Here is a 23,985-nt window from a genome sequence, read left to right as displayed (position 1 = left end):
GTTCTTCTCCTCTAGTTAATCCGTAGTATGTTGCGCATGAAACGATGCGACTTCCCCACTGCGTAAGTGTATTTGTGAAACATGGGACGCGCGTTGCAGTGGCACAGCGCAGCTGACCCACCCGCCGATGCCTTGGTGATCTGCAGCGCGCGGCCCGTGTGTGACCTGCCCATAACTACCCCTGTTGAGTTTATGTATTGTACCAGGGGTCCAACTTCAACTTTCTTTTCAGATGACCGATAACAGGGTGCAATTTGAGGTCGCTGCCGCCGGCAAAAGTGCAGTGCAAGATGCGCATCCCTCTTAGGCTGTCCTTCGTTCTCTGGGCCATTGCCCTCCTGGTCTTTCTCGGACATGCCATCTCGCGATTGCTCTTCTTTCGATCCCTCTTCTTCGAGCATTCCGGAATCCGCCTGACGCAACCCGAGGTCGCTACCGCCGCAGTGGACTCGGCCGGCCCCAGTGGTGCCCGCCGACAATACATTCCCAAGATTATCCATAATGTCTTCCACAATTGGCGTGAGCCCGGAAACGACACGCTGCCGGCGGACATGGCTGCTATGCGGCAGACGTGCATCGATACGAACCCGGACTTCGAATTCAAGGTGCGCCTTCCTCCATTCCGCATTCCGCATTCCTCATGACACCCGTGTTGTTTCAACCAACCAATCGACATCTCAGACTATGTACTGACGCTCGGGATGATTCCAGCTATGGACCGAGAAAGAATCGCGAGAATTCATCGAGCGGGAGTACCCGTGGTTCTTGAAGACCTACGACGGTTACCGGTACCCCGTGCAGCGCGTCGATACGGTCCGGTACTTTCTCATGCAGCATTACGGTGGCATCTACATGGACCTGGACAACGTATGTGGAATCGTGGCCTTTTCTCGAGAACGCGGCTTCTTCTTGCCCGTACCCTGCTAGATAATGCTGACCTCTGCCTGACCCTTCGCCCCCAGGGCTGCAAAACCGACCTGACCCCGCTCCTCTACTACCCCCTCTGGGTGACGGACGGCGGCCGTGGCGCGCTCAGCAACAATATCCTCGCCTCGCGGCCGGGCCACCCGTTCTGGCACCGCCTGACGCTGTCGCTGATTCCGTACGACTGGAAGTGGCCGCTGCCGTACGTCACCATCATGTACGCGAGCGGCCAGTGGTTCCTGACGGCCATCTGGGAGGAGTACCACGCGCTGCTCCCCAAGCCCGGTAGCAGCAGCCCCGCGGGCGCGGACGGGCACGGGTACGAGCACGAGCATCGCCTCTACCGCGTCATGATGGACATGGCGCCCGGCGCGGACCCCTGGGTCTTCTTCTCTCACCAGGAGGGCGGCGGCGGGACGTGGAACAATTGGGACAACGAGCTGTTTGCCGCCATTGGCGACCACCTGCTCCTCTTCTTTGCCCTGCTCTTTGCCGGCATCTGGCTCGTGGCTTGGACCGCGCTGAGGTGCCTGCGCAGGTACCGCGTCGGTTACACGCGGTTGAGCAAGCATCCCGGCAGCAGCGTGGTTTAAAGAGAGGAGGCCGGGGGAATTGAGGAAGGCCATGTTGCCTACCTTCCATGCTGCTGCGGCTGCCAGCTGGAGCTGGTAATTGGGCCCCTTGTCCGGCCAGCCGCAAGTGTGTGCCTGCGCCGCCCCCTTGGGACCGTCATTGTCTACGCCATTACAAATACTGGAATCGGTCACGCACCAGACGATGCGTCATGTTATTCTTTCGCTGATGCCCTTCGACACGAGATAAAGCGCAAGCCTCGTTTCTCTTTTCACCGCTGGATACCCAATCATCTTATGAAAATCTCTTACCGGACAACATGGACATACACTCTCAGGCTTCGGGTCAGACAGCTATACACAAAGGGTCTTCACACGATGGCCTACTCTTGCACGCGGCTGCGTGTGGTGCGTTTCGTGACGACAATCGGATTATTATCGAACAAAACATCTAAGAACGAGAAGGGATGGTGAACGAAATACAGATCTATATCAGCAAATCAAGGGAGATTACTCGCGTCCCGCCTCCGATCAAGGTGCCCAAAACCCGGGCCGGAACCTCTCAGCTCCCATTCCAAGGCCGCGGCCCCGGGGCCACATACTGGCTGTCCTGACCGATGTAGATCTTAAAGTGGAGTCCTTTGTTATCGCAGGTATAGCCCTTGTTGAAGTCAAAGTTCTGGTCCGGCTTCTTGTCGCCGCTGCCCGACACCTCCACCTGGACGCAGTTGGGGTACGACTCGGCGCCGCGGTTGGGGTGGGCCGGGTCGTCGCAGGCAAAGTCGGCCCGGTGCAGGGCCAGCAGCTCCTGGCGGATCAGGTACTTTCCCGGCGCAAGGGCCTCGGGCAGCGTCACGTCGACCTTGCCGCCGTTGTCGATCATCTTGATGGTCGCCCACTGCCCGCCGGTGAATCCTTCCTCGGCAAGCTTGCTCCAGATGGGGCCGGTCGGGTCCCCGGAGGGGTAGGCGGCGACGTAGGTCAGGATGGCGCCCTTGTGGGACGGGTCGAGGACGTAGTCGGCCGGGTCGTCCGGGTTGTCGTGCGCCCAGAGGAAGGTCAGCTTGTCGCCGGCCGCGGCCCTGACGAAGTCCGGGGCGGCCTTGGACCCCTGGGTGTTGCACACGATGGCGGCGCTCGAGAGGTCGCGCACGGGGTCGTTGGTCGCCGGCGAGCGGATGTACTTGTTCAGCCCGTCGCCCTGGTCTTTCCCGTCGACAGAGACGCGGAACAGCCGGGCGTGAGCCGAGACGTGGCGCGCCAGGAGGGTGACGAGTGTGGCTAGGGTGAGGAGGAGCATTGGTGCGTGTACTAGTATGTGTCTGTCTGAGGTGCGGGGGTGCTGGGGTGTTGGGGATCGGGTGGGTCTCGAGAAGGATTGGCAAGTGACCGCCGGGGGGGAACTGTTGTGGAGGTTATGGTGAAGTGCGTGGAGTTGTCGGACATTACTGACGAGAGAGTTTTGGAGCCGGACCGGGGGGGCTCGATCCGACTATATAGATAGATAGGGCAGCCTTCCCTTACAAGGGTGGCTGTTGGTGTTGGGTCGCAGGGAGGAGAAAACTCTAGTCTCGACCCTCCTGGCCAGAGGATGCTCAACTTGAACTTGAGTGTATACGTACCAATCTCCCCTTATTTCTGACACAGCGTCCAGAGGCTGGTCCGCGGTTCCTGCTCACTAACTACAGTAAGGTTTGATTGTGGCACGATTGCTGTTTCGCCGAACCTTTTCCCTAAAACTTCCCGCAACACAGGACCGCTATTTGCATGTTTCAAATTGCAAGATACATTGGACCTTTCAAGATTCGAAACCTTGTTGAGATTGGGACGAGGATGATGATGGGACATCGCCGTTGGCAGAGTGGGGCCGCCGACCCGAGCCGGAGGCCCGTTATCTCGGTGGGGCCGGGCACCAGAAGCCAAGGATAGAATCAAAACGGCCCGCGCCCGCCCCGGCCCCAGACGGCCATCTCTCTTATTTTAGGGGCTGGTCCGCCACCCCATTAGCCAGGTATGCTCCGCCATCATTCTACGCACGCAAACGACACCAAGTGCACTTGCTGGAGTGCAATACAACCGTCGATGTTCCGGAATTAGACACGTCGTCAACTTTCTTCTCTTTTCTCTCTCTCTCTTTTTTTTTTCCCCTTTCCGCTTTGAGCTCGGGCCCCGTCAACCTCGTTTCCGAGTCCGAGCTGACTACCTAACGGGGCCGGCCATGGCCGACCTTATCCGGTGCAACTTGGCGTTTCGCCCGTTCTCGTCGGAGGTGTTCCCCTAATTAATTACTGCTAGTGCCATCTTAATCAGGTATTGGCTCAGTGTGCCGCGGCTGTTGGCCCTGGCGACACGGTTTGAGGCCGAAGCGGCTTCTAATAGCTCCGATGTAGTTCGGACCTTACATATTGTATAGTAAGATGAAGTGAAGTTTGGTCGGTTGAAAGTTGCGTTCATGCACCTCGCTTACCGCGCTGATAATCTGGTTCGTGATCACGTATGCAAGATTGGATATACCTCTAGGCATGGAAACATGTACTGTACAAAAAAAAAAAAAAAATTCGTCTTTTAGAAATACCTCCTTAACCCCTGACCCGTTCCGGATGGTGCCGGAAAGAAATCAAACCGGTAAATACAAACATAAGAAAAGAGGCCGCGTCTGCGTCGTCCCTCAGTTACAGAAACAGGTTGTGCAAAGTCTCTGCTTTTATTTTGGATTGCTGTACCGCACACTGACGTCTCTCGTCATGACGATACCATGAGAAGCGTCCTTCGTCTGCAGGATGATCTCCTCGCTGTTGGCGTCGGAGGGCACGGCATCGACGGTCTCGGCGGCCGAGAGGTGCGGCGAGCCGGCCCGCCGCGTCCTGGCCGCTGCTTGGACGCTGGTGACGACCTGGGGGTCCCCCGTGGGCGAGCCGTTGTGCTTGGTGCGCAGCTCGAAGTCGTCGTCCGGGTGGCTCTCGTCGGCGGCCCGCCGCCGGTTCGCGTACTTGCTGCCGATGGTGTCGACGCCGATCGGGGTGCGGCCGCCGCGCCCGTTGCTGCGCCCGTACGGCGTGCTCGGGTACGAGTACGCGGCCGAGCTGTTGATCTTGAGCATGCGCCCGACCAGGGGCTTGAGGAAGGAGGCGCAGGCGGCGATGATGCCGATGTTGAGCTGGAGACTGTAATTACGTACGCGCGCAGGGGGAACGGATCCATGTCAGCATGCGACACATACCCTTGATTCGTAGTTTATGATAGCGGTTGTGGTTTGTCTGTCTGTATTAAACGTAGCATTGCACTCACTTTTCCCAGAAGTGTACCCAATAGTCGAAGATGGCATCGGGGTCGCCCCCGGTCGTGAGCATGTAGACGGCCTTGAGGATGCCCATCAGAACAGCACTGTAAAAAGCGAGATTGTCGATGGTCAGCAAAGGAGACCCTCTAAGAGACAGACGCAGCATTGTTCATGTGAATTTGACGTACAGGTATCCCAGGTTGAGGATGCCAATCACATAGAGCCGTACCCGGAGCTTCATCTTGAGCTTCCAGATGATGGGGACAGGCAGTGCTCCGAGAACGACGTCGGTGAAGATGTTGCAGGCTGAAGCACTTTGTCAGAACAGAGAGATCCACGTCATGCAGGCGACTACCAGCAGGGGAAAGGAGGAAGCATCAAACTCACAGATGTTCCAGTACACCAAGTTCACAAACACGGTGAAGGATTTACACCGGGGATCGAACGGGTTCATCCATTGAAATTCCCACCAGCCCGAGTAAGGGGTGCAGTAAATAAAGAGCCAGGCAATTGCCTGGATCGAGTACAACACGACGAATGCTGCAACGAGCGTCAGATTCTTAAACCCAAAAAAAGGACCGGAAGAAGAGGAAGATCAGAATAACAAAATGAAGATGCAGAACAAGAAAAGAAATCAAACATACCGATAACCGCAAAGAGAGAATAGCGGTACCACTTTAGGTCCCTCTTGAGTCGTAGCAGACTGATGGCCATGGAGATTCTCAGCAGGCCCATGGCGACGCCGTCGGAGAAGACGGTCTTCCAGAAGGTGATTTTCTCAAATTTTATGCGTTCCTCGACCGGTACCACTAGCCCGTGGCGGCCGAGGCCGTGGGGTATCTGAAGGACCAAACAGATCCACGACATGAGCGCGAGAGCCTGTAGGGTTATTATTAATTATTGCGAAGATTACAGGTCAGCCAAAAAGAAAAAAAAAGAGAGCAGAAATCTGATGATGAAGTGTGTTGAGTGTCCCATGTAATTAATTATTCATCCAATACGCTTACACATGCGACAACGATGAGTCCGTCGTCGGGCCCAAAGGCCCGGACCATGAAGACGCGGACATAGAGACGCAGCGAGACGAAGGTGAGGGCGATGAAGTGGAAGACGCCGACGATGCCGACGATGCGGGCCGCGTTGCTCGCATTGACGTACTCTGGCGGGAAGCTCGAGGGATCCGGAAGCGCGGTGGAAGACATCTTTGTTTGACTTCTTTTCTTCCCTGTATCTCCCCCCGCCCGCCTTCTCTTTTGAGGCTGTTTTTTATTTTCTCGTCTTGATTACCGTCCGTTGTTGTCCGTGGTCGTCGTGGTCGTTGTCGTCTCTCTCGGGTTAGGGGCAACGATCGAGATGTGTTTACGGGTACGCGACGGGCGGCTGCTTGTATGTACTGTAATTACATGATGCACTGGGGTATTGATATCCCGACTCTCCCACCCTGCTGGAAACTCGGGGGAACAAAGCCAGGAGTAGATCATGCCCACATTCTCTCCCAGTGGTGGGACCAAGGCGGGATTTAAAAAGAATGAAACGAAACCAAATGCGGCCAGATTCTCTCCCCGTTCCATCACTCGGTTCGGGTACTGGCGTAGTCCGTAATGACCTTAATTACCTTACTGCTGAGTATATACATACATACTACACAAAACCCGCCTTTGGGGCCGTCTTTCCGTCTCGTTACCCGAGGGGTCCCTTCCTTTCGTCCCTTGCAGTAGTGTGTGTACTATACTGGGCTCTGCGCTGAGACAAGGCGGGTGTGCTGCTTGATGCATGCTTCCGGCTGCCACCCTGTGCGGTGTCCACCTGCTCGATGAAGGATAGACTTTGAGACCTGGTGCAGTAGTGCCTACCATAGTAGACTAAAGGCAGCTAGCCTCCCAGCCAGCTAACATAACACTACCGAGGGGTACACTAGAAGGGGGATGCGCCAGTTCGGCCTTGTTGCCGGCCGATAAGGGTTACATCTGCCCATCTGAACATGGGAGGCCCCCGTACCTGAACCGACCTCGAGGTTTTGCTTACTAGTATTCTACAATAGTAGTACACTACCACAAAGGTAGGATATGTATAATCCGCATACCCATCTGCACCTCTGTTCTGCATTCTGAATACATGCCTAACTTTTAGAGCGGTACCTAGTCCCCGCGCCCAATGGGGATGGGAAACACCTAACTTATGCAGAGGACCTATGTGCAAAGAAGGATGCAATTGTTGAGAGTGGTTGCCATTGTCCTCGGACCCTGATGTTACACTGGTGTGGCGTGGTGCTACTACTCTGATGCATCTCGCGCCGAAACAAGGGGGTTCTTGGGGGTTCGGGGTCGTTGCGTTTCCCTTCCCATCCTTGGACTGCAGCGTAGTAGTCCGGAGAATACAAAGTTACATACATGTGCATGCGTGTGCTCGGTTCGGCATGTCGCGTGCACTTTATGAGCTTGTCTGCACCATTGCGGTCATTGCCGATGTGATGGTTGCGGGCATGTCGGTGTCCGCGTCTTCGGATCTCTCGGCGTCCATGCTAGTGTCGTCGTATGTATGTATGTAGGTATGTACAGTACATACGGACTCGGTATGCAGGCACGCCTTAACTTTGCCTAGTGTACGGATTAATTACTGTATGTCTTTGAAGTTGGTAGGTTGATTCGGTAGACGGGCAACCATTTTTGGACCCCACTGTATAAGCGAAGGGCGCCCTCCCACGTCTGCAAACAGGGGTCTTGATCCGAACCCAAACGACAATGCGACCTGGCACGCATGATTTATTCTGGGCTGGCATATATCGCCTACTCCGAGTTTGTCCTTCAATCATACTGTATTGCACATGCACACCTCTTAGCGAATGGAAAACCATTGTGCACCCGGTAGTATGTACATACATATTATATGAGGTACCTTAGAGGAAACAAGGTTTAAAAAGCACACAAGACCAAAATGGAGAGGATCAGCGCCGTTGATGTTGCCGCTGCCGCTGCCGCCGCCGCCGCCGATCGGATCGTTGAGCGATCGAAGACCAAGATCGAAGATCGGGGGATTCCCTTGGCTTCGGTTTGTTGAGCCGCTGCGGGGTTCTCGAATGAGCCCAGCTCGCTTGCTCTCCTTCCGTACACTAGTGTAGAAATCCTCCGTACGCTAAATCCTTGGCGCCACTCCGCTCACGGCGTAGCGCTCTCACTAACTAGCGTTTTGGAGTGGGGGGGCGGTGAGCCACGAGGTAGCATTGCACCTGCTTTCAGCATTCGAACCCGGCGCTGGGGATTCCCGCCGCGTTGCTTGCAATCTCCGGTCCCCCTCCTCGGACACAATTCCTGGCACGCTGGTGTTGCGATTCTGCCCTCCCCTAGCCGTATGCGACAATATCTGTTTACACCGTGCCCCGGGTTCTCTGCCTGCTTCGGTTATTAGTTGGTTATCTATTAATTATATCTATTAGGGGCGCTGGCTGTGCAAGTGGCTGAAGATAAGCAGCCCCTGGCCCAAGTCCAACTGCCTACCTATCGATTACTCGGTAGTGTACGGACGTATTGGATGTAAGCTGGCCCTCTGTATGTAACTAGGTACGTACTAGTACTACGGAGTATGTAGAAGGTCATTTCTGTTTCCAAGACCGGCGTGTAACGGGTGTGAGCCTGACACCGGCTAATCTGGACCCGGTGGGTGGAAAACAACAAAAGGGGAAGGGAGAGGTTTACCGCGTGACCCTCTCTTCCTCTCTTCTCTCCTCCCTCCTCCTCTTATATTAGAAGGCCTAACGGTTAGGTGTTCGTTCCTCCGCGCGACTCTGTGCGCTGCACTGCAACCGTTCTTGTCCGGGATCTTCTTGCTCACCCGCAGTCCCGTCCGCTCATTTATCAGTCACTCGTTTAGTCCAGCACACCTCCAACAGCACAACGCTCTGTTGAAGAGAGAGAGAGAGAGAAGAGTGAGAAACAGAAGTGATAGACAGGAGAGAAAGATGCAGCATATCGTGCGTGTCGGGGTCAGCCTCGGCTTCCTTGCGGCGACAGCGGCGACAGCGGCGGCCGCTACGATCGGCGGCAAGTGCACCAACACCATTGTGCGCGACGTTGCCGTCATCGGTGGCGGTGCCTCCGGTGCCCACGCTGCAGTCTGGCTGCGCGACAATGGTTACAGCGTTGTGGTCGTCGAGAAGGCCGACCAACTGGTGAGTTCCCTTGTTGTTCCCTTCCCTCGGATGTTGTCTGTAATTATAATTAGTGCTCTCTGCTGATCATTCCCCCAGGGCGGCCACACCAACTTCTACAGGGACCCGGTCACGGGCAAAGAGATCAATGTCGGGGTGCAGGCCTGGATGGAGTACAAGGACAGCTTCGAGTTCCCCAAGCGCATGAACGTGTCGACTAGCGGGTCCATGTCCTTCACGCCCAACACGGCCCAGTACATCGACTTCACGACGGGGCTGCCCGTTGCGGGCTACAAGGCGCCCGCGACCGAGGAGATGTACGCGGCCCTGCAGAGGTACCTCGACGTGCTCGAGAAGTACGAGGACATGGTGCTGCCGGGCTTCTTCAACTTCCCCGAGCCGGGCGCCATCCCCGAGGACCTGCTCATGCCGTTCGGCGAGTTCGTAGCCAAGTACAACCTCGAGGCTGCCGTCCCCCAGATCTGGGACTCGACCGCCCAGGGCCTCGGCGACACCATGAACGTGCCGACCCTCTGGGTCATCCAGGCCTCGGGCGTCCCCATGGTCCGCGCCCTGCTGGGCCAGGCCGCCGCCGCCGTTCCCGCCTCGGGCCGGCTGTACGACCTGTTTGAGAGCATCGCCGACTTCCTCGGCGACGACGTCCTCTACTCGAGCACCGTCGTCTCCTCCACCCGCTACGACGCCACCCGCAACCCCAAGAAGGGCGTCTCGCTGACCGTGAGGGGCCCCGGCGGCAAGCTCACCTGCGTCGAGGCCAAGCGGCTGCTGGTCTCGATCGAACCGACGTTGGCCAACATGGCCCCCTTCGACCTCGACCGGTCGGAGCTGACGATCCTGTCCAAGTTCCAATACACCACCGTCTACGCCGGCATTCTCCGGCACCCGTCGCTGCAGACGCTCAACGCCTACACCGGCCGCACCACCGGCCCGGCCTCGCTCAACTACACCGCCTTCCCCGTGGCGCCCCAGGTCGGCCGCATCGACTACGTCGGCGACACCCAGGACCTGTTCCAGTTCACCGCCGTCGGCACCGCCGCCGACACGTCCAAGATCATGCAGGCGCTCCTGTCCGGGTCCATCGACGCCATGATCGCCGCCGGCACCCTCCCGGCCGCGCCCGGCGGCAGCAGCGTCGACTACGCCATCTTTGCCGACCACGGCCCCATGCACGCCCGCGTCTCGGCCGCCGAGCTCCGCGCCGGCTTCATCCAGCAGCTCTACTCCCTCCAGGGCCGCCGCAACACCTTCTACACCGGCGCCGCCTTCTCCGCCGGCTTCTCCACCGTCCTGTGGGAGTTCAACAAGGTGCTGCTGCCCAAGGTGGTCGAGGGACTCTGAGCTGGGGGTAATTATCAGTCAAAGGGGAGGAGGGAACGTGTAATTAATCAAAAATAGTGTAGGAAGGCAAACCGAGTCGGGCCTTGCTGAGAATCATTGAGCGACCTGTCTACCTAATTAATTACCATACCAACCCAAGATAAGTTAGAATTAGTCCTCACTCACTGCCGAACGCAGTGATGAGCTTCCGGGAGCGTTGAAAGCAGTCTGCAGTAGGTGGCTGTACAAAAGAAAAGAGTACCTTGTTAAACTATCTACAAAGGAGACAAAAACGACTGATATTTATAGACAAAGGAGCTGGCCAATGCGTTAAACAGCCTTATATAGCTGTGGTATATATATGGCTAATACTCTTAGAAGCTCTATAGCTTCTGACATACCCCCTAGTTAAAGGCGATAGTCGTTTAACTACACTTTGTAGTAATACTATTCCCAGTGTTATATCCTTTGTTACTCTTACCTCGATAGCTCCTTTAGGGGGCCTGCCTTCTGTATTTAGAAGTCTAAAAGAGTTAAGTATAGTAGAGCGATTCCTTTGAAGCTATAGATTAAATATAGCTATTATAATTATAGTAGTAATAGTATTACTAGTTTTAATTATAGTAACAATAGGATAACGCCTCTTATGCTCGAATTAATAGATAACTTGTTAGGTACGCCTGTTACAAATATTATAACTACTAGTAGGTTAACTCTTACTCCTATAATGCCTTAAAAGTGTAAGTGTACTAAAGCTTCTAAACTATAAGTATTCCTATTATCTCTATTTAATTGATTTTATTACTAGTTTTATAGTTTTCTAGCACTTTACTAATTACATTAAGATCGTTTAAGCTAACTAAATATAGTAATATTAAAACTAGTAAGCTTTATAAGGTACCTTATAGAATGTATATATAGTTAGCTCTAATAAGACGTTCTTTTAGGAAATGTTATAATTATTCTGGTACTAGCTCTTACTATTACCGTTATACCTATAGTTACTATAAGTATAAGGATATATATACTAATTACTTATATATCTAATAGCTCTTATAATGCTTATACTAACTATAATAATAGTCCTACTTCTTATATTAGGTTAGTAAAGGATTTAATAAAGGCTTTATTAGATAAAGCTAAGGCTTTTATAAGTCCTTGGATCCTAAACCTCTACCCTTAATATATAGGCAAATTACTAATAGTTATATATAAGATCTTAAGAAGTTATATATAGTTCTTTAGAATAACCTTAAACATACTAGTATAGATAATATAGAGGAGTACAAGCTTAATAAGGCTAAACTCGTATATTTTATAAAGATTACCTGCTCTATATATAACATCTTCTACTAGTTAAGTAAGATTAAGGAGGCTTATAATACTCGTGTTAGCGCGTCTAATAATACGTTAGGTATTATATCGTCGCCTAGCTAGGATAAAGGCAAAGGTAAGGCTATTAATCCTAGCAATAGTTAATAGTAGTAGATAGAGAGTATTAGGTAGTATTTTGTTTAGTAAATTTGACTTATTTTCTACCCCCTAGTTATATAAGCCTATAACTAATATCTTAAAGATTAAAGAAAGCCCTCTAATGCTCGAAGGCTTATTAGCTAAGTCATTTAGTAAGCCTATCTATTAATATCTAACTAATTAGTAGATATATAGCTTTAAACGTTCCTTTTACTATTTCCTAGTATAACTATATATTATAGATATCTATATACTATAGGTAAGTATTAATATATTCGTTCTTAGCCATTATTAGTCTTATTATTTGCTAATTATTATAATAGATGTTCTAAGGTTCTCTAAGCTTAAGATAGATATCTATAAATAGCCTTTTAAGCGCTATAGCCTCTCTTATTATAAAGGAGAGCGTTAGAAGTTCTACTTTAGTGCTTGACGTTATAATGATATCTTGGTATAATGCCTTCTATATAATAGGACCTCCGAATGGGAAGAAGATATATCCTTATAACGAATACTATATATTTAGATCATCTATATATAAAGCATCCCTAGTAATTATAAGCGTCGGACTTTCTAGCGCTTACTTGCCTCTATACTAGATTGATAGGCAAGAGCTCCTAAATGGATATCTTACTACTTGCTACGCCTCTAATGAATAGTCTAGTCCTAGGTTAGTCAAGTATCGAGAGAGTACTAAATAGGTATATATAATGTCTAGACATAGTATAACTATATAGTATAGGATTAATCTAATAAGCTCCTAATACTCCTTAATCTATATATTAGTAGCGCTCCCTTTAAACTTTTTAAGTTCTTTATAGCTTAAGGGAGTTAGCTTATATGTACTAAGTACGTCTAGCTTATATTTTCTTACTACCTTTCTAATATATTAGTTATAAACTAACTATATCTCATATATAGGTTAGTCTTAAATTACCTTAATACTAAGGAACCGACCGATATTACCCTACTTATGGACGTTATATCGAGCTTTGATTCCTTCTATTACGTACTCGGCCGCTATAATGTTACTTTTATAAAAGAAGACTAAGAAGTCGTTAATATAGAAGATTAGGATAACTCGTTTATTATAGCTTAGGAAGAGGTACTTCTCTTTGCCTAATAGTTCTATACCTAGATCTGATAGCGTTTTATAGAACTCCTTATACTATAAAAGTAGCAAGTCTCTCAAGCTATATAGAGCTTTTTATAACTCTATATATTTCCCTAGCTACCTAAATCCTTCTAGTAATTTATAAATTATAGGATCGTCTTCTAGTCGTTTAGCGTTAAGGAACACTTATACTATATTAAACTACTTGACTTCTAAGTTAAAGTATGTAGCAATCGCTATCATTATATAGAATAATTATACCACTAGAGTAGCTATATACATACTTTCTACTAAGCTAATATCTTATAGATTTATTACAAGCCTAGGCTTTACCCAGGCTAGACAATGCCAGGCTTTACCTAGTAACAGACCAGACCTACCTAGCAACAGACCAGACCTACTCGACCTACCTAAGCGTATATGATTAATTCGTAAGACGTTCGTAGGTCATTTGTAGGGCGTGTGGTCAGGGCCTGCTTAGGACCTAACTAGGAGCCTAACCAGGCCCTACCTAGGCCATATACGTATATACTAAAAAGGCACCCCTCCGTATAACTCTTATATTCCTCCTCTTTTTCCTCCCTAAGGTAGTTAAATAAAACATTATATACTTATCTATAGATACTATAAGGCTAGTATATCACATTTTAACTACCTTTTATATTAATAGTAACTCTTTAAAGGAGTTATTAATAACATAGTCATGACAGATTTAGGAGTATACAGGCCCTTAGGCTTAGTAGAATTATAGGAGCTTTGTCACGGAAATATACATGCAGATACCGCCTAAGCCACTGGCACGAATGGGCCAATCAAGTCAAAGGAACGAAAGGACCAATTACAGCATAGGAAGCATAGTGATCACTACACTCACCAGTGATCAGGGTAATCACTACCATACGATCACTTACGATCACCGTGATCAGGAATGATCACTAGGATTATATATACATGTAGATAGTCACTCGTTATAGTGGACTCTAAGAGTTCACCAGTGGTAACAATCATAATCACAGTACTTATACTAAGCATTGCTGATTACTGTGAGAGACAACTCTAAAGTGTTGTTATAAACCCTTTAGCTTTACCGAATCCCTTAGATAACCTATATGCCTATCTCGCCCAATCTACCTCCGTCTAGACCCTTTTAGAAAAAGTCTAAGTTAGGTTTATTATACGTTGTTACCACTCCCTTTGTTCTATTATAGTTTAGAATAGAGGTGACTTTGACCTTAATATCGATATAGCTACTAACGTTATAGCCAAATAGCTACTTGCTTAGCTTGGTCAACTCTAATAGCAGATCTAGGAGTTAGACTAGAGAGACAAGGCTGCTTAAGCTCGAATTAAGGAACTCGAGAACCGCGAAAAGTACTCGTAGAAGTTAGTTAACGAGGCCTATGCCAAAATCGAGACGCTCGAGACTACTAAAGCGAGCTATATTAAGATCGAACTACCTGGCAAATATAGAGGAACTAAGGAGGATCTTATAGGATTCCTAATAAACCTCTGATCCTACTTCTGGCTTAATAACGACAAGTTTCTAAATAACAAGGCCAAAGTCCTCTATATAGCTATAAGACTAGAGGGCAAGACACTTAGATAGTTTAAGCCTACGTAGAACGACTATCTTATTAAGGAAGACAAAGACGACTAAGATACATTTATATAGGTAGTCTTCCGATCTTACAACCGTTTCGAAGAAGAGCTTCGGAAAGTTTTTAGCGACAAAGACGAGAAGATTTATACGTAAGAAAGACTTGCCAATCTCTAATAGACCAAGTTAATAGCCTCCTATACTATATAATTTAGATAGGACATACTTAAGTCTTAGCTTAATGACAAGGCATTAATGTAACTATTCTATAACGGCTTAAAGGAAAAGATTAAAGACAAGCTATATAAGTACAATTAGCCTGAGACCCTAGATGAATATATCGTATAGGCTATTAGAATCGATGATCGACTCTACGTACAAAAGTAGCAGAAACGAGGTCGAATGAATAGAACTATAGTTAAAGCTAACGACAAGAAAAAGTAAGTATACGTTAGTACCTTATATAGGACGTACCCTAGAGCTATAGATATAGATATAGCATAGAAGCAGGACTAGAAGAAGATGACCAAAGACAAGTCTAATATTACCTACTATAACTATAGAAAGAAAGGGCACTATAAATAAGAATATTAAAGCCTAAAGAAAGAGTAAAAGATAGTCCCTAGAAAGGAAATTACGGCTATCGACGAAACTACTAAGGACGTCATCAAAATAGTAGCTACAAGCTACAAAGATAGGGGCAGTGACACGGACAATCTCGGATATAACGACAATGGTAAAGATAAACAAGCACCGTACTCCGAACTGGTCACTATGGACCTAGAGATAGGTCTTGCCGAATAGGACATGGCAGGAGAATATATACCGCTAGTTTCGATTCTCCTAGCCTTGAGGCAGTGGGGTTTTATAGTCATATAGAGGCAGGATAGATTGTAGACAACTGATACCTAAGGAATTGAAAGACCCGGACCTAATGTTTTATTCCTCTAGGAACGAATCGAATAATATTATAACGAAGTTTTTTGGCTTAATACGGAACTATATAAATAAGATAGATGCTTGATTTGACTTACCTACTAGAGCGATAGAATGAAGGACGAAATAAGGGAACTCTAATATATTATAGAAACTATTAAAGGAGAATAGCCTATAATATATAATAGGCCTAATAGCTATACTAAGTATCTTAACGGCTAATAACTTAGTAATAATATATAGAACCTAGAATACTAGTTTATACGAACGAACCGTAGAAAAGACAAGCGTATATAGGAAAGCTATTAGAAGAAACACTCCTATATTAGTACTAAAGTACCTATAGTCTATATATAATAGGAAGGATTCGGGAAAGAATTCTAATACCTCCTAGGCAACGCTACGCGACTATACCCTCGACACAAGGCACATACGCAAGTGCCCTAGTTCTAATGTATGGCACACGAATGCCGATATTACTTCCGCAATAAATTCGAAAACAATCACTAGCCGACCCGACAAGGAAATAAGGACGGAAGCTTACGCCCTATAGAATAGGTCTACGATATAGGAAACAGAGCGGCCAAATTGCTCTAGAAGATCGAAGCCCGCGATCTAGAAGGCATTATAATAGTTCTAAGACGAGCCTAGCCTAGGCACTACGGAACGGGACAAGATATATAGGACTTGTGCTAGAGCAACGATTGCCTCTATTATACGGATAAAAAGAAATTACGAATTCGGGAGCTTCAGACGAAGCTATAGCACGTACGACGGAAAGTAGAACGGACCTAATAGTAGGAAGCCGTAAGCACTTAATAGCTTATAGAAATAAGCACGATCGACGAAGCCGCCATTAGCCAAATAACTAAAGAGGTTAGTACTAACCTAGGAAACGGGTTAGGGCCCTTTAAGGGGCCTAGAAACCATTAACGCCTATATAGCGGCAAGTAATAGTATAGTATAGGAGGAACTAGCGTAAGAGACTACTATATTAAGACCTCCTAGCAGAAACATAGGAAATCGCTATAATCTTTAGACGACGGTAGCAAGATAAGCAATTATAGATAATAGCATAGTAGAAATAGTACAAAATGCTTATACTAGTAGATAGTAGGGTAGAGATAAACCTGATTTCGCCGACACTTGTAAATTAGCTACGGATACCCTAGAGAATAAAGTAGAAGTATAGCATAGTCAAAGGGCTATTTCTAACGTAATAGGTACGTAAGGAGACTAAACCGATCGATATTACTATAGCAGGGAAGACTATAGCAGTTATATTTAGCATCGTAGACATAGGCAATGACAAAGACATGATATTAGAGTTACTATAGTATAAAGATTATAACCTAGACATTAGCTAGAAGAATAGTAGCTACCTATAACCCTAAATAGAGTTATATTCGACTAGCAAGATAGGGAGTATATAAGGATTACGAGCGGACGATGCTTAAGGAAAGGCATATCCTACGGATCTACTACAAGAGACAGATAGTAGTAGGCAGACCACTACAGACTCTAGAAGAGGCAGTATAACAACATCGATATCGCGACAGGAGGAACGAGCTAAACCACCGATAGCTATTCTCTCCGTTAACGAATACGGAGCATTACAATTAGAGTAATAGGTTGAGATAGGAGAAATCGCTAGCATCGCTATAGACGGAATCAAGTTTATATACTACTAGAAAACTAAAAGACGAGATAAGACTAGGGAAGTACCGAAGGAATACAAAGGATACCTAGCATTCGAACTGAAATATCTAGAAGGACTACTAGAATATAGCCTATAGGATTACAAGATCAAGCTTAAGGAAGGAGTATAACTAAAGTTCTTTAAGATTTACTATATAAGCTAGACATAGAACGAAGAACTTAAACGATATTTAGAAGAGAACCTTCGAAGAGGATATATCTGCCTGTCGATATCGCTAGTAGGCTACCTAATCCTGTTTATGCCTAAGAAAGACGGAAAGCTATAGTTATATATCAACTATTAGCAACTTAACAAACAGACCGTGAAAAACCGATACCTGTTACCGCTAATCTCACGGCTCCAAGATCAGTTAGTAGGAGCCTAATATTTTACGTGTCTTGACTTGCTATTGGCCTATAACCATATATAGATCAAAGAGGGCAACGAGTAGAAAACGGCCTTTAGGACACCCTATAGCTATTACGAGTACCTCGTCATGCTATTTAGACTTACAAACGTGCCGGCAACGTTCTAAGCCCTAATTAATTAAGCTATCCGACCCTTTCTCGACAAATTTACGGTATATTATCTTGACAATATACTTATCTTCTCTAAGACGATAGACAAACACTAGAAGCACGTAAAAGTAGTACTAGACACGCTATATATATATAAGCTATTAGCTAACAAGGAAAAGAGCAAATTCTATGTTAGGAAGATAGTCTTTTTAGGATACAAAATATCCCTAGGACAAATCTAGATAGAACCTTTAAAGGTTAAAGCTATCAAGAATTAGCTACAACCGACGTTAGTTATAGAAGTACGAAGTTTCATCAGATTTGTAAACTTCTACTAAATGTTCATTAGGAACTTTAGAGCAATTATACGACCTTTATATAAACTTACTAAGAAAAATGCTAAATTCCAATGGGAAAAACAACATAAGTAAGCATTTATATAAATTTATAACGCTATTACTAAAGATCTAGTACTAGTATTACTAGACCCTAAGAAGCCATTCGAGGTAGAAATGGACGCTTTAGACTATACCATCAGAGGATAATTAGGATAACAAGATAGACAAGGAAAGCTATATCTTATAGCCTTCTTTTTAAAGGAACTCGATAGACTATATCTTAATTATCCGATCTACGACAAGGAACTACTTACGATTGTCAAAGCTTTTAAGGAATAGCGACTATACCTTAGTAGCACGATTAAACCGGTACAAGTGTATATAGATCACAAGAATTTACGATACTTTACAACGACGAAGGAGCTTAATAGACGACAAATATAATAGGCAAAATTCCTTATAGAATTCAACTTTGAGATCTGCTATAAGAAGGGCAAAGAGAACGTATAAGCAGACATCTTAAGCCGACGAACGGATTATACGAAAGGACGAACGGAAACAACACTACCGTTGTTCAAGGAACGGATAGACAGAACGCTATATTACGAAATATAGACACCTATAGAAGATAATCTACTTGACTCGTTCCTAGAATGTTATATAATCTTTCAAGAAGAAAGGATTAACGAGGTATAGTATCAAGTAGCACCTGGACTAGTAGTACCTGACGGAGTGGAAGAAAAAGATAGAAAACTCTGGTACCGAGGCAAAGTATATATCTACGATAAAGATCAATAGCTGCGGATAATTCGAGAACTCTACAAGTCGAAACTCGGAGGATATAAAGGAGTCACGAAGACTGTCGTATAAGTTAAGAAACACTATGACTTTCTATAGTTAACGGCACGAGTTAAGGAAGTTATATAGAGCTATAACATCCATAATCGAAGTAAAACGGCACGATATAAGCCATATAGGCTACTTTAGCCACTGCTAACAGCTAACAAACCATAGAGTTTAGTTACAATAGACTTCATTACAAAGCTACTAGAATCTAAGGACACGGCTATAGGAGTAATCTATAATAGTATTCTTACTATAGTAGATCGCCTGACTAAATAGGTATACTTCTTTCCCTATAAGGAGTCCTAGATAGCCGAACAACTAGTAGATGTAATCTATTAGCAAGTTATATCAGTGTATGCTTGGCCGCAAGAATGGATCACCGACAGAGACACCAAGTTCACGTCGAAGTTCTAGCAAGCGTTAATGCAACGATTAGGCGTTAATAGCAAGCTATCAACGGCATATCACCCACAGACTAACAGACAAACAGAGCGACTAAACTAAGTTGTCAAGCAGTACCTCCACTCTTACGTTAACTACCAACAAAACGACTAGGTCATACTATTACTAATAGTATAACTTACTTATAATATAACACTAACGGAAACGACCAAAGTCACACCGTTCTTCGCGAACTACAGATATAAAGCAGACCTTAGGCAAGGACTAGAGGTTATAGTGCTAAGAGCAGCAGTCAAAGCAGAACAAATATATACACTATATGAAAAGCTTAAAAAGGAACTCGAGTTTGTCAAGACCAGAATGAAGAACTACTACGATAAACACAGGCTCAAGGGACCTTGCCTAGAGAGGGGAGATAAAGTCTACCTGATCGTACGAAACTTATAAACTAAACGACTAAGCATAAAGCTAGACTTTAAGAAGGTCGGACCCTTCGTTATCAAAGAACGAATTTCGACATCTAACTACTAACTATCGTTACTATTATCTATATAACTATAAATAGATGTTTTTCATATTTCACTTCTCAAACTAGTACTAAAGAACGTTAAGGTTACTATATATATTAAAGCAAAGGATAAAGAGGAAGAATAGGACGTCAAAGAAATTCTAAATTTACGTATTATTAATAGAGAACTATAGTACCTGGTTAAATAGCTTAATTTCGAACTAGAAGACAACTTATAGGAACCCGTCAAGAATTTAAACTGCCCTAAGAAACTAGAACAGTTCTATTAGTAGAACCCGGATTAGCTAAAAGCAAATCTAGGACAGAACCGAAAACAGCGCCCTAGTTAACAACGTTAACGCCACCGTTAAGCTATATAACGGCCCCTAATTCCTATTGTTCTACCGCCTCCAATTTATCTAGATTCGACAAACCCCGTATAACTATATCTGCCCCCTTCTCCACTAGGAACTCTCGTTATTTACAGACCCAAGTCAGACAGGCTAACGCCTCAGAAGCTTTGCATTAATATTCTTGTAGCAAGGCTTTGGCCTCTTTCTCTTTAGCCTTCAAACGACGTTGCTTGTATATAATACGATCTACTACGTTACAATCAGAGATATACTCTCGTAAGGAAACGGAAACTTATAAGAAGAAACTAGAACGCTAGAACCATTGTAAGCACGATTCTAATACACGTAAGCCTTGTAGCGACGAGATTTTTTAATCATTTTACATACTTGGTTATACTCTATACAATGAGAACACGCCATCACTACGAATCTGTAATTGGAAATAAACTAAGCTAAACGCTTATAACGAATAGATGCTAGGGATCTATATACGTCAGACGGCATAACTAATAGTATAAAGGGCAATAAGAGGCTAAGGAGAAAAACACGTACAAGGAATATAAGGGATGTTAGCGCTATTTGAGACGGCCTAAAGAGGGCTTTCGGGTCGAAAGCCTCGGAGGGAGGGCATCGTATTATAGAAATATACATACAGATGCCGCCTAAGCCACTGGCACAAATGGGCCAATCAAGTCAAAGGAACGAAAGGACCAATTACAGCATAGGAAGCATAGTAATCATTACGCTTACTAGTAATCAGGGTAATCACTACCATGCGATCACTTACGATCACCGTGATTAGGAATGATCACTAGGATTATATATACATATAGATAGTCACTTGTTATAGTAGACTCTAGGAGTTCACCAGTGGTAACAATTACAATCACAGTACTTATACTAAGCATTGCTGATTACTATGAGAGACAACTCTAAAGTGTTATTGTAAACCCTTTGGCTTTACCGAATCCCTCAGATGACCTATATGCCTGTCTTGCCTAATCTACCTCCATCTAGACCCTTTTAGAAGAAGTCTAAGTTAGGTTCGTCATAAGCTTATCTACTCCCTTTAAGCAGTAGTAGAATAGCAAAATACTATAATCGATACTCTCTAGGCATCCTAAACCTAACCTGTCCTAACCTCTAAGTCGGCTAAGGTACCTCTTAAAGCTTAACGGCTGTAGTGGAAGCGTCTCCTAACCGGACAACCTTTTGACGGCAAAAAGGAACTCTTTGTAATATGGAAAAGTATAATAGAACATGTCCTTATAGCTAATAGAGATTTCATTAGCTCTAATTATAATTAATAGGTCTTTATCTAGGGAAACCTTATATACTAGGTATAGACCTAAGTTATGGCTTACTATAAATCTATAGGCCTAAAAGTTAGGTACGACCTGACTTAGTTCCTTTAATATCTCGAGAGCATCTTTTCTAACCCTTATAGGAAGATAGTAGCCTTGTTAGAACTAGAATTCTTATAATAGAGAGATAATAAACTGTTTATTACCTTCATTATTCGGTTTAAGGCTAAGCTATTAAGGGTAGGTAGTCTTCTTTAGAGTAACAAGCTATACCTAATTAAATTATAATAATACCTCTCTCTAAAACTTAAATATATAGTAGTTAGATAAGGAATTCCTTAAGATAACTATATAATAGTAGTTAAGAAATACTATAAGATTACTATAGATCTTAAGGCTCTTTAACTTAGTAATAAGTATTAGTAGATATAAGGGTAGTAGGTAGTACCTAAACCGTGGAGAGAGAAGGATATAGATAGAGATATACTAATAACTAGAATTAATTTATTATATACTAACCTATAGAGGAAAGGACCTAATAAGGATAGGGTAGAAAAACGTAAAGGTAACGCCTTATGGGCAAAATAGATTAGTCTAGAAGTATATATAGCCTAATAGGTAACTAGAGTATATATCTAGTATAGGTAGAAAGGTTACTTTATTACTAAATATAACTTTACCCCTGCTTTAAGGCTAGTATGGTAGAACTAATCGAGAACTGACATTAATGCCTTAGAGGCTAAGGATTAGAAGGAAGATGACGACCTATTTAATAAAGAAGATAGGGAGTAGAAAAAAGAGTAGCCCCTAAGCAAAGTCTTATAAGGGGGCTAGAAAACTATAACTACCTAGAAGACAAGTTTATGGAAATTAGTAAAAGAATAGATAGACCTCCTTTTCTTATTCTAATCTTCCTTAACTCTATTAGCTTTATAAGCGCTTAAGTAGATAGTAAATGTTCTAGCTATAGCGCTATTAGTAAGAGAATATATTAGAAGCTTAGAATTAAGTAGATTAGTTTACCTATTATATATACCCTTAAGACTGTAACTAGGCTATAACTAGACCGGAAGATTACTTAGATAGCCTATATTATAATAGATATTAATAGCTAGAAGAGCTAGGCTATATTCTATATAATCTTAGGACTTATATATGATGTTATACTAGACCTCCTATAGATAAAATACTAGGAAGTTACATTAGATATATATATAGGTATTCTTATAATTAGAATATAACTAGGATTACTTATCTATAAGATCTCTTTATAGCCTAGATAAATAAGAATCTCCTAAATAATAGGTATAGTCTTTATAAATATAATATAGAAGGTATGGAAAAAGAAGACTTCTAATACCTTCCTAGTTACTAGTATCTAAGAGATAATAACTATCCTAGAATTAAGATACTAATTTAATAGAGATAGCCTAGGCAAAGGGGGCACCTAACCTAAGCCTAGTATAAAGTTAGAGATTACCTTATTAGACAAACTTCGTAACTTTACTAACCTCTTTAATAAGGAAAAAGCTAATAGACTCCCCCTATATTATGATATAGCCAATTATTATATCAAATTAAAGGAAGGCCTAGACGGAAAGGTTTCTAAACTCCCTTAGAGGCCTCTCTATAATATACTATAAGATCATTTATTAGAAGTCCGAAAGCAAATCGTTAACTTGCTAGATAAGGGATAGATCTAAGCTAGCTCCTCCTCGGCCGCTACCCCTATCCTCTTAGTAAAGAAGGTAGATAGAGGATAGAGGTTCTATATTGACTATTAGGCGCTAAATAAGATTATAAACCAAGATCAGTACCCCCTTCCGCTTATTAAAGAGACGCTTTGCTCTTTAGCTAGAGCTAAGTAGTTTACGAAGCTTAATATCTAGGCAGCCTTCTACTATATCTAGATTATAAAGGGCTATAAGTATTTGATAGTATTTTAGACCTGGTTTAGCCTTTTTAAGTAGCTTATCTACCCCTTTAGACTTATAGGTATACCTATAACTTTCTAATGATATATTAATAATACTCTTAGCCTAATACTTAGAGACTTTATAATAGTATATTTCAATAATATCTTAGTCTATATATTAAGTAGTAAGAAAGATTATATAAGGTAGGTAAGGGATATACTCTAAAGGCTATAGAAAGTAAGACTTATATTAGATCTTAAGAAGTATATATTTACTATAAAAGAAGTTAAATACCTTAGCTATATTATAGAGGTAGGGGCTTAGGTTTACCTGGATCCTGAAAAGCTAGCTATTATCCATAAGTAAGAGGTACTATATAAGGTCTAGGGAGTATAGAGTTTCCTAGGGTTTGTAAACTTCTACTAAGATTTTACCCCTAACTTCTCTAAGTTAACTATACCCTTGATATAGTTAACTTGTAAGAACACCCTATTTCGGTAAGGGACTAAGGAATAAGAGGCCTTTAAAGCTCTTAAGATAGCTTTTACGTCGGAACCTATCCTAGTATAATAGGATCCTAAACAAGAGATAGTACTTAAGGTAGACTACTCTAGGACGGCATTAGGAGGGTACTTATCCTAATAGGGAGAAGACAAGGTCCTATATCCTATGGCCTACTATTCTATGAAACTATCTCTAGTTAAACGGAACTATACGATCTAT

General features: G+C 44.5%; 4 protein-coding genes across 4 annotated transcripts; 2 read left to right on the top strand and 2 right to left on the bottom strand.

Moving 5' to 3' along the window:
- Positions 1–211: 211 nt before the first annotated feature.
- Positions 212–1,655, top strand: MYCTH_2301633 (glycosyltransferase family 32 protein). Its single transcript, XM_003661745.1, has 3 exons — positions 212–605; positions 712–867; positions 963–1,655. Exons 1-3 carry the CDS (start codon positions 291–293, stop codon positions 1,515–1,517), a joined length of 1,026 nt encoding a protein of 341 aa, XP_003661793.1. The 5' UTR covers positions 212–290; the 3' UTR covers positions 1,518–1,655.
- Positions 1,656–2,014: 359 nt separating this feature from the next.
- MYCTH_2301632 (glycoside hydrolase family 61 protein) lies at positions 2,015–3,128 on the bottom strand. Its single transcript, XM_003661744.1, has one exon. It carries the CDS (start codon positions 2,794–2,796, stop codon positions 2,059–2,061), a length of 738 nt encoding a protein of 245 aa, XP_003661792.1. The 5' UTR covers positions 2,797–3,128; the 3' UTR covers positions 2,015–2,058.
- A 765-nt stretch (positions 3,129–3,893) lies between these two features.
- MYCTH_2301628 (uncharacterized protein) lies at positions 3,894–5,889 on the bottom strand. Its single transcript, XM_003661743.1, has 5 exons — positions 5,421–5,889; positions 5,164–5,316; positions 4,965–5,082; positions 4,785–4,880; positions 3,894–4,660 (listed from the first exon to the last, which is right to left on the bottom strand). Exons 1-5 carry the CDS (start codon positions 5,641–5,643, stop codon positions 4,201–4,203), a joined length of 1,050 nt encoding a protein of 349 aa, XP_003661791.1. The 5' UTR covers positions 5,644–5,889; the 3' UTR covers positions 3,894–4,200.
- A 2,842-nt stretch (positions 5,890–8,731) lies between these two features.
- Positions 8,732–10,279, top strand: MYCTH_100589 (fumarate reductase/succinate dehydrogenase flavo protein-like protein; the record flags this gene model as incomplete). Its single annotated transcript, XM_003661742.1, has 2 exons — positions 8,732–8,941; positions 9,020–10,279. The coding sequence occupies 2 exons, from the start codon at positions 8,732–8,734 to the stop codon at positions 10,277–10,279; spliced, it is 1,470 nt and encodes a 489-aa protein (XP_003661790.1).
- Positions 10,280–23,985: the final 13,706 nt, after the last annotated feature.

The sequence above is a fragment of the Thermothelomyces thermophilus genome, chromosome 2 (assembly GCF_000226095.1).
Source record: "Thermothelomyces thermophilus ATCC 42464 chromosome 2, complete sequence".
Taxonomy (NCBI): Eukaryota; Fungi; Ascomycota; class Sordariomycetes; order Sordariales; family Chaetomiaceae; genus Thermothelomyces; species Thermothelomyces thermophilus.
This window is presented reverse-complemented; position numbering and strand designations above follow the sequence as displayed.

What these genes read in the sequence shown, in the direction of transcription:
- MYCTH_2301633 (XM_003661745.1), top strand. Translation starts at nt 291, where the DNA reads ATGCGCATCCCTCTTAGGCTGTCCTTCGTTCTCTGGGCCATTGCCCTC. An exon ending in ACCCGGACTTCGAATTCAAG is followed by an intron (nt 606 to 711) that starts GTGCGCCTTCCT and finishes GGATGATTCCAG; the next exon opens with CTATGGACCGAGAAAGAATC. An exon ending in TCTACATGGACCTGGACAAC is followed by an intron (nt 868 to 962) that starts GTATGTGGAATC and finishes CTTCGCCCCCAG; the next exon opens with GGCTGCAAAACCGACCTGAC.
- MYCTH_2301632 (XM_003661744.1), bottom strand. Translation starts at nt 2,796, where the DNA reads ATGCTCCTCCTCACCCTAGCCACACTCGTCACCCTCCTGGCGCGCCAC.
- MYCTH_2301628 (XM_003661743.1), bottom strand. Translation starts at nt 5,643, where the DNA reads ATGTCGTGGATCTGTTTGGTCCTTCAGATACCCCACGGCCTCGGCCGC. An exon ending in TTCTCTCTTTGCGGTTATCG is followed by an intron (nt 5,317 to 5,420) that starts GTATGTTTGATT and finishes CGCTCGTTGCAG; the next exon opens with CATTCGTCGTGTTGTACTCG. An exon ending in CTTGGTGTACTGGAACATCT is followed by an intron (nt 5,083 to 5,163) that starts GTGAGTTTGATG and finishes AAAGTGCTTCAG; the next exon opens with CCTGCAACATCTTCACCGAC.